General features: G+C 32.7%; 1 protein-coding gene across 2 annotated transcripts; it reads left to right on the forward strand.

The window, feature by feature from the left end:
• Nucleotides 1-5,189: 5,189 nt before the first annotated feature.
• LOC112277967 (uncharacterized) lies at nt 5,190-8,461 on the forward strand. Of its 2 annotated transcripts, none has more exons than XM_090248145.1 (9): nt 5,190-5,517; nt 6,175-6,265; nt 6,475-6,549; nt 6,705-6,741; nt 6,906-6,989; nt 7,190-7,250; nt 7,528-7,628; nt 7,844-7,909; nt 8,024-8,461. In XM_090248145.1, exons 1-9 carry the CDS (start codon nt 5,424-5,426, stop codon nt 8,123-8,125), a joined length of 711 nt encoding a protein of 236 aa, XP_090104271.1. In that variant the 5' UTR covers nt 5,190-5,423; the 3' UTR covers nt 8,126-8,461. The 2 variants fall into 2 exon arrangements, with proteins under 2 accessions (XP_090104271.1, XP_090104272.1); XM_090248146.1 differs by having other exon boundaries at nt 5,194-5,809.
• Nucleotides 8,462-8,778: the final 317 nt, after the last annotated feature.

Below are 8,778 nucleotides of genomic sequence, written 5' to 3' on the forward strand. Positions count from 1 at the left end.
ATTTGAATCAATTTGTAGCTTATGATAAAACAAACTGGCTACATTCAAAAAATATATTAATGAAAACTTGGCTAATAGCCTCATACGTAATTCAAAAACTTTAATATGAGCTCCTATCTTATTTGTAAAGAAAAAATATAGATTCTTGTGGATATTTGTAGATTATTGAGATTTATGACAAAGATTTTTTTGTAATTGTCAATTTTTTTAAAGAATATTGCTATTATTTGAAATGAACTTCTAATCCAATGATTGTTTATATAGATCATAGGAGCTTAGAATAATTTATGTCAATATGAATTTTAAATTGTTATCAATCCTATTGAGACATGTTCTTGTGAAGATTTATATTTAATATTACTTATTGGTGAAGAAAACAATAAGGTTTATCAAATTTTCTTTGTAAATATTTTTATCTTCTATTAAAAGAAGAAGATTTATTTTTTTTAATAATAATAAAATATTCTTTTAAAAGTAAAGTAATTTCATCTTTAAGAATTAAAATCAACATTGGCTACTGATCCAATTTTTTTTTATTAAGTTTAATTAAATATGCCTTCAAATCTTCTTATTTATGATATTAAAAATAATTCTTTTCAATCTCTATATAATTCTAAGTTTGAATTTTTAAAAAATCTATTGTATATGAAAAAATATTCATATATTTGCAAAGGTGAAATACAATCATGTGCTCTTAAGTTGTACATAATTTTAAACTAAAAGACATTTTGAATATAACAAGACCTTAAAATTAATCTTCAAAGATTATTATTAGTTTCAAATAAAGAAGACAATTAAAAACTTTGTATAATCATGTGATATTCTTTTAAGATAAAAAATTCCTTGTGATCAATCTTATTGACTTTTCCAACCACTACCTAGGTATCTAAGAACCACAACCATGGTCTTTTGTTTCTTTGGATTTTATTACAGATCTTATAATCTCAAGTTTTTATGATTATATATTTGTAATAGTAGAAAATTTCACCAAAATAACACATTATATTCTATATATAAAAACCATCACACATAAAAAATAAAAAATAATATAATTTTTCTTTGATATTATTTATTACTATCTTAAAAAACCAAAAATATTATAATGGATAGATGAATCCAACTTATATTAAGATTTTGGAGAATCCTTTTCAAAATATTGAAGGTAGATATAAAACTATTTTGGATTTTTCATCATTAAATTGATGGATAAAAAAATGGATGAATTAAATTTTAGAACAATATTTGAAATGTACCATTAATTACCATTAAAATGATTGAATAATTCTTTTTTCATTGATGGAATTTTTTATAATAATATAATATATTCTTCTATTCAAAAAATATTTTTTATTTTAATTATTATTATTATCCATAATTTGATGCTTTTGACTTAATAATCAATAATCATATAGTAAAAGATTTTAAAAATTATTAATCAAAGTTACATACAACAATAAAGATACATTAAAAAAAAAAAAGAAAAAAAAGAATAATAATAAAAGATCAATGAAAATATATATTATAAAGAACAACATCAATTCTACATTGACAACAAAGAATAATTAGTATGTTGTAATATCAAGACTATTTATCATTGTAATAAGTATAATATTTAAAGATTGAGACTATTTCTATTTGTGAAAAAATTAACCTAGTTGTATATTAATTACATCTACTAAAGTCTGTGAAGATCTATATTGTATTCATTGTATACTTTTTTGAATCATATAAGGCAATGAATATATCAAAAAGAAGAAAAATATTATTTCTTTTAGAAGTAGACAATAATCAAGAATTTGAAGTAATAGAAGTCTTAGACTTAAAGAATAATCAAAATATGTTGGAATATCCTATACAATAGTATAGATATGATATTAATCAATCTACATAGAAGTCACCTTTGATGGTATTTCAAATGATTTATTTGAAATAAGATATAAATATTTCAACAATATTCATATTACATGGTGGTCTTCATGCCTTAGTATAAGATACTATCAATAAAAAAAAAGACTTATCAACAACCTTGCAAATATAATTTATTACATCTTAGACTTCATCACCATGTGTCAAAGACATGAATTAAAAGATGATGCATAAACCAATGAAATCCATGTCAAAAAAAGAGTCACAAAATACAAATAAAGAAGTACATATATTAAAAAGAACTGAAATGGCTTATTGCCAAAAGACAAGAAAACTTGAGATTCTTGAAAGTAGACTAGAAGGAAGAAAGGAATTGACAAGAGTGAAGCGGGCTTCACTCTTGTCTCTATATATACTATTTAATTAGGGGCTATGTGGCAATGTTCTATAGGACCTCTAATATGTGTTGACTTTGTATGATACATGCCTTGACTTACAAGGCAAGTCTTTTTATGTGTGGATTACATAGTTAATTTGGTTTTCAAGCTAACAACATGTGTGGTATATGGCCAACTTGTTAACCACGTTTCTAATCCAAAAAGTCAATTAAAGACACCTATAAAGTCAAAGTAGCATCTATGAAGCTTCTAGGAAGCTTTTATAGAAGATATTATAGAATTAACTTGCTTTTATCTACTTCTACTTACTTTTATTTATTTATACAGATAATTATTGGCTTACATGCATATGTCCATGACATTATCCTTCTTTCTAGGAATGAATTCTACGAGGAGGGATCATCATATTTTGAGAAAATCTATGATGCGATGAATTGTATTTGCAATATACTCAAATCTTTGTTCTCTTCGAAGATGGTTGATAGGGCCTCTCAACCATCAATAGTGACTCATACCAGGGTGGAAAGACCATCATGTTATCTGATTGCTATTGAAGCCTTCATAACTTCCTTCAAATAAAATATTTGGAATACCATCATGAATTGTTCCTACCTCTGATAAAATTATCAAACATCAAGAGTCTCTTCCAAAGTCGTGATATCAAACGCATTGTATCTTACCATCTATTCAAGGAAAAATATGTTATTCTTGAGGATCTTCATCTCGATTGCATCGTCTTGAAGGTTGTGAGAATCATAATGTCTCATCCAGTAAGTCAGCAAATAAAGGCTTTTTAGTCAAATTTGCTAGTTGTTGGTTCTCCATCTCCTTAGCATCACAACTACAAAGAAGCTACAAACAAGGATTGAAAGTAGAATGTTATCTTGCCTAGATCTTGTTTCTTTTATAAAGAAGGTTTTCATCTTAATTTTGATAGATGACATCGATGAAAAGCCTCTATCGCCTTTGCTACATTTGCAAGATTTTTTATTAGCTCCCATGTGTATTCACTAATATCATATCCGTGTAAATAGACAAGATGTTCCAATTTATTTTGGTGTCACCTTTAATCTAGGACTTCTTCCACTTCAAATTCTTCATTATTGTCGACTTCTATAGAAGGAGGTGGAGCTTGTCTTCTTCTTGATATGTCTACTATCTTATATGGTTCAAGAAGAGACACGTAGAATATTAGATGGATTTTCATTGATTTTGGTAGGTGTAAACAATATACAATTGGATTGATTTGTGCAAATATAGGAAATGGTCAAAGTCTATGATAGTCCAACTTGTCAAAAAATGAGTGATCTTGATATTACAATGAAGTAACTATATCTTGTCACTCCTGTGGAATGGTAATTGTTCCTTTTGATAGACATCCGCATTGATCTTTTGTTGTTCTTAAGCTTCTTTTAACTACACCTTCATTGTTGCATGTAACTCTGATAAATGATTTTTCAAATCTTCTGGTACAGGATTATTAGCTTTTGAAAAATCAAAAGTATCAAGTCATGGATGATAACCATAATTAGCAAAAAAAAATATTTGTTTTGTAGTAGAATGTATTGTGTTATTATAAGCAAACTCTACTAATGGCGAAATAGTTATCCAATCATCTTATTGGTAGTTGATGATACATCTCAAATATTGCTCCAAAACTTAATTAACACGCTTTGTTTGTCCATGAATTTGAAGATGGAATGCCAAAGATAGTTTTATATCTACTTTTAGAATCTTAAAAAAAGTCCACCAAAATCTTAATACAAACTGAATTCTACTATGTGATATAATATCTTTGAGTAATCCATGATATCGATAAATGTTATCAAGAAAGAATTTAGTTGTTTCTTCACTTATAATAAATTTTGTACATGGTACAAAATGTGCCATCTTAGTAAAACAATCTACTATCACGAATATAGAGTCATAAAAACCAGAGATTGAAAGATTCCATAATAAAATCCATAGAAACAAAAGACCATGGTTGTTTTAGAATAGGTAATGGTTGAAGAAGTCCGTAATGTTGATGATGAGGAATTTTTGATCTTAAATAAACATCACATGACTAAAAAAAGTCTTTCACACCCTTTCACATTTGTATCCACTAAAAATCTCTAAATATAAGCTGTAAAGTCTTGTTGTATCAAAAATGTCCTACGATTGGAAAGTCGTGACGTGCTTGAAGAACATGTAATTGAGCTTCTGCTTTTGGGATATATAATCGACCTTTGAAATAGAGTAGGTTGTTTTTGAACTCAAATTTAGAAATATCCTGGGACTTAGAAGAGAATTTTTTTATATTGTGAACAAAAAGATCAAAATACATACTTGATTGGATTTATTTCACAAGGGTTGAATTAACAATCAACGTTGATTTCATTACTCGAAGATAAAAATGTTCTAGCTTCAAAAAAATTATTCTTTGTTGATCAAAAGATGCATCTCCTTCTTTTGGTGCAAGAGAAGAACATCTAGAGAGGATGTCTAACAAACCTTACTATTTTTCGAATCAATATGTGATCTTGAAATCAAATCTTGATAAAGACATGTTCCAACGCACTTGGTGACGATTTAAAATAAATCAAGACATAAAGTACTCAAGATTCTTGTGATTCATATACGCAATGACTAAATTCAATTTGACTCAAGAAACCAAGAATTGCGACGAGAACATAGCCAACCACAGTTGGGGAACTAACATAAGTAATTGCACGTGTACAACTAATGACAGAGTTGTTAAAATCCGAGAAACATAATCAAGGTATTCCTGTAAAATAATACATCATATGCATACTCACACGTGATGCAAGCATGCACCTAAACAAGAAAATACAAAGTTGAATGCATACTCACACGTGATGCGAGCATGCACCTAAACAAGACAGTACAAAGTTGAATATTTTTTTGTGAATTGTGTAGCTCTGCGCACAATTGATGGCACAGGACGACGTAATGACGAGGATGCGACTCGGGGATAGGATTTGATGAGTTAGTTTCTAGGTCGTTTGCATCGTGGGTGGTGTCGCCTCTGATATATTACAGTGTTCAGTCTTAGAAGTCGTGATGGAGTTTCGCATCTGGCTAGTTGTTCCTTGTTTATTTTATTTTTTTATTTAGTTTTTCCTTCCCTTCCTTGGACTGCCATGTGAAGATTTTGCCATGCGCGATTCGTTGAATTTCGAAGCTGCTTCTCATGTGTTTTACTTCCGCAAGGTGTTCTTGAATATTGTTGATCTGTCTTGCCGAGGCACTGGTAGAGACACTTGGATGCTCCTTCCATTTGTGAGCTCTGTATAGCGTAAATCAAGTTTTTTTTTTTCGTTTCTCTGGTTCGAATCTGCTGTCCGAACACGCTGGTAGTAACGAGAATGGCGCGTCGTTTTTCATGAAGTGCAATTTGTGCCATCTAGTGATCCTCACTAAAGTATACCAATCTATATTAGGGCACGTAGAAGTCGTTACCGTCGATCACTTGTAGAGGCCAACAATTCACATGGTTCGAATTCCAGTTGCATTAACTTATATCTTACGCATTAAATCTGCAGGTGTTTAATTCACTTTATGTTCCTTGCAGTTCGATCTTGTTGGAATGTATTATCTGAAGTAACTAACACTTCGAGATTCTGTGACCCCTGGCCTTCCACTTGAGGTGGATAGCCTAGCTTTGACTTGTAGTGTTATATATTCCTGGCAATTTCGTTCAGAGGAAGACGGCTAACGGTTGTAAAGATCCGAATGTTTAGGTGAAATTTGACAATAAAAAAACTGCGAGGTCACAATTGTTTGTAAAAGCTTCTCCTGGGCTCTCAACAGACTCATTTTGTACTAAATAAAGGGGACATGGTAGCAAATTTTATTTTCGTGGCCTAAAATTGGTTGGAAATGTCATGTGATGTTTGTGTTCGAGCAGCAACAGTAAACAAAGCCACTGCCAAAGAACAAGAGAAAATTGATGGTTTCTTCAATCAGTATGCTGATAAGGCCGAAGACCATTGTATAGGGTGAGTGGGCGTTTATTCCTGTCTTCACGTGCACTTCATATTTTCTCTTTATCGATTTTCTTAAAAACTTTGCTGCCTTCCCTCGTACTTATTGCAACATTGTCATCACTAAGCCGACTTCTGGAATTGCCGTATTTGTTAATTGCATATGCGGTCAATGTCTATAGGATGAGCATGTCGAACCAGGGGATAATAAAATTCTTGTGTAGGCCTGAAGGTATTGAAGCATTGTGTGAAGACCTTGGAGTTCCTCCTACAGATGTACGAATTCTGCTTCTGGCATGGTATGCACTTCTAATTATTTTCATTTGAATTTGTCGTAACTGTATGGTCTGTAAACTCATGCTTTTAGAGAACTGTGTGCTTTTCCTAAGCGGAAGTTGCATTCTTTGACCTAATTTTTTTTTACAAGTAGCTGACGTTTTTAATGTAATTGCAGGAAGTTGCAGGCTGCTCGGCAGGGATATTTCTCATTGGTAAGAATTAAAACATGTTACTACCTGTTGCATAACCTTCAGTAGGCAGACTCGGTGCTGTTACCGCATGTCCCCAGGTGCAAAGAGTGCATTTCTAGGTATTTCTTGGAAAATAAAATTTTACTTGCAGATTAGTTACTGCCATACTCATGGTATCTCTACAGGAAGAATGGAGGAAAGGATTGAAGTCGATGCGAGTAGATAGTCTCGACAAGCTGAGGAAAGCTCTTCCATCTCTGCAACAAGAGGTGCAGAACTTTTCAGGATGTAGATAATTCTTTTCGCTGTTCAAGTTTGTGTAACATATCGAGTACAAAGCATGCCGTAATTTTAAAACGATTTAGAACCGTGTTGTGACTGTCTTCGTGCCGGTTCGGATATTTATCGTTCTTCGGGACTTGCTTCTAAGAAAGTTGTCAGTGTTCTTGATTGTGAGGGCTGTTTACAGATGGTGAGTCCGTATAATTTTAAAGACTTCTACACGTTTTCTTTCAAGTACTGCCTAACAGGTAAATTCTTGTGTACAAAGTATTCACTATGTTTTGTTGTAGTACTTATACTTCGGAAATAATCTTTTCTGCTTAAAATCTCGAACTCATTATGTGAATTCCAATGTTCAGCAATCGATGGAATGTTGACAATGAGTTTTTAACTGCTGGCTTGTGCGAATTTCCTGGGGTGGTGTAAACAGCCCTCACAATCAAGAACACTGACAACATTCTCATCATGAGCAAGGATTGATGCCTTGCGTCTTCTTCTAAATTGTTTCATTCGATCTCTCTACAGAACCTCGTCAGAAAACATTGGATTTGGAAACGGCTTGTCAGATGTTGAGTTTGGTATTGGGTTCTCGGCCACATGTGGCATCTTTTCTTCGGTTTTTGCAGGTACGTAATGTGATTGACTGGGTATGACTGAGTTGACAGGGTTATCACTGAGGACATATTTCTGAAAGCACTAGTTATGGAGAGGAAGTGTGGTGTATCTTTGAAATAACGAAAAGGTTAATTGCATGTCTATTATTACATTACCTCTGAGTTTTCTCTGTTTATTGTGAATATATCATTGTTTCTGAACTCATATTTGCTACGAATGCATCCAGGAACAATCTGAATACAAGGCTATGAACTTGGATCAGTGGTCTGCTTTCCTTCGATTCTGTGATGAGGTATGAAAATTGAGAATATAAGCCCATTAGTGTGCACGAAATCAGATCTATGATGTTTTGTATGCTCTGCGCTACTTATCTTGATCATTTCTCCTCAACGCTTTTTATGAGCAGATTAAGCCCGACCTCAGAAACTACGACGAAAGTCAAGCATGGCCTTTGCTTTTGGATAATTACGTGGAATGGGCTAAGAAGGGCATGGTAACCAAGTCATGATATCTACTTTTTACTCGATTTAGAGCATCTCAATTGCTTCATACTCGAGGACCAAGAGGGGTCTGGTGCTAGAGGACTTATGGCCAACATGAGAACCTGACCCTTGCTCGTAGTAATAGAATCGTCTATCATGATCATTGTACCTCTAGAAACCCACAATCTTGCTCCCAATAGCTTTATCTTTTCTCACTGAAAAAAAGAGCAGTGCAAGCTTTGATATAATCTAGTGCCACATTTTGATTTTTGATCACTAGTCATGGGAGAGGCTCACGTCGAATTCCATTTATGGTCCTTTCTGCTGCTCATTGCGGATATAAATTTAGATTTTTACAATGATGTTAGGGATATGAGGCTCTAAGTCCGTTGACTGTATGCACACACGAGTATGACATGTCCCAGAATAAGAATCTAATCCATCACATCGTTATGCCCCGGCTTTTAAATAATTGAAACTAAAACAGATCAGAGTTCACGCCACTGGGTGCCAAAAGCAACATGTCTCTACGTACTTTGATACAAAGTCCATTAGGTTCGATACTCGGCAATGCAAAAGTTAGCATGGACCCTCCTGTCGGTGATTTCGTTCGTCTGCCAACTGGTTTCTGCACAATGCCTGACAAAACAGAACAACTTGCGTTCACCTACGTAACCGT

This window comes from Physcomitrium patens, chromosome 2 (genome assembly GCF_059467195.1).
Source record: "Physcomitrium patens ecotype Gransden chromosome 2, ASM5946719v1, whole genome shotgun sequence".
Classification (NCBI taxonomy): domain Eukaryota; kingdom Viridiplantae; phylum Streptophyta; class Bryopsida; order Funariales; family Funariaceae; genus Physcomitrium; species Physcomitrium patens.

Coding starts and splice junctions, on each gene's coding strand:
- LOC112277967 (XM_090248145.1), top strand. CDS start 5,424: ATGCGCGATTCGTTGAATTTCGAAGCTGCTTCTCATGTGTTTTACTTC. Junction 7,251..7,527: donor TTTCAAGTACTGCCTAACAG/GTAAATTCTTGT, acceptor ATCTCTCTACAG/AACCTCGTCAGAAAACATTG. Junction 7,910..8,023: donor TCCTTCGATTCTGTGATGAG/GTATGAAAATTG, acceptor TTTTATGAGCAG/ATTAAGCCCGACCTCAGAAA.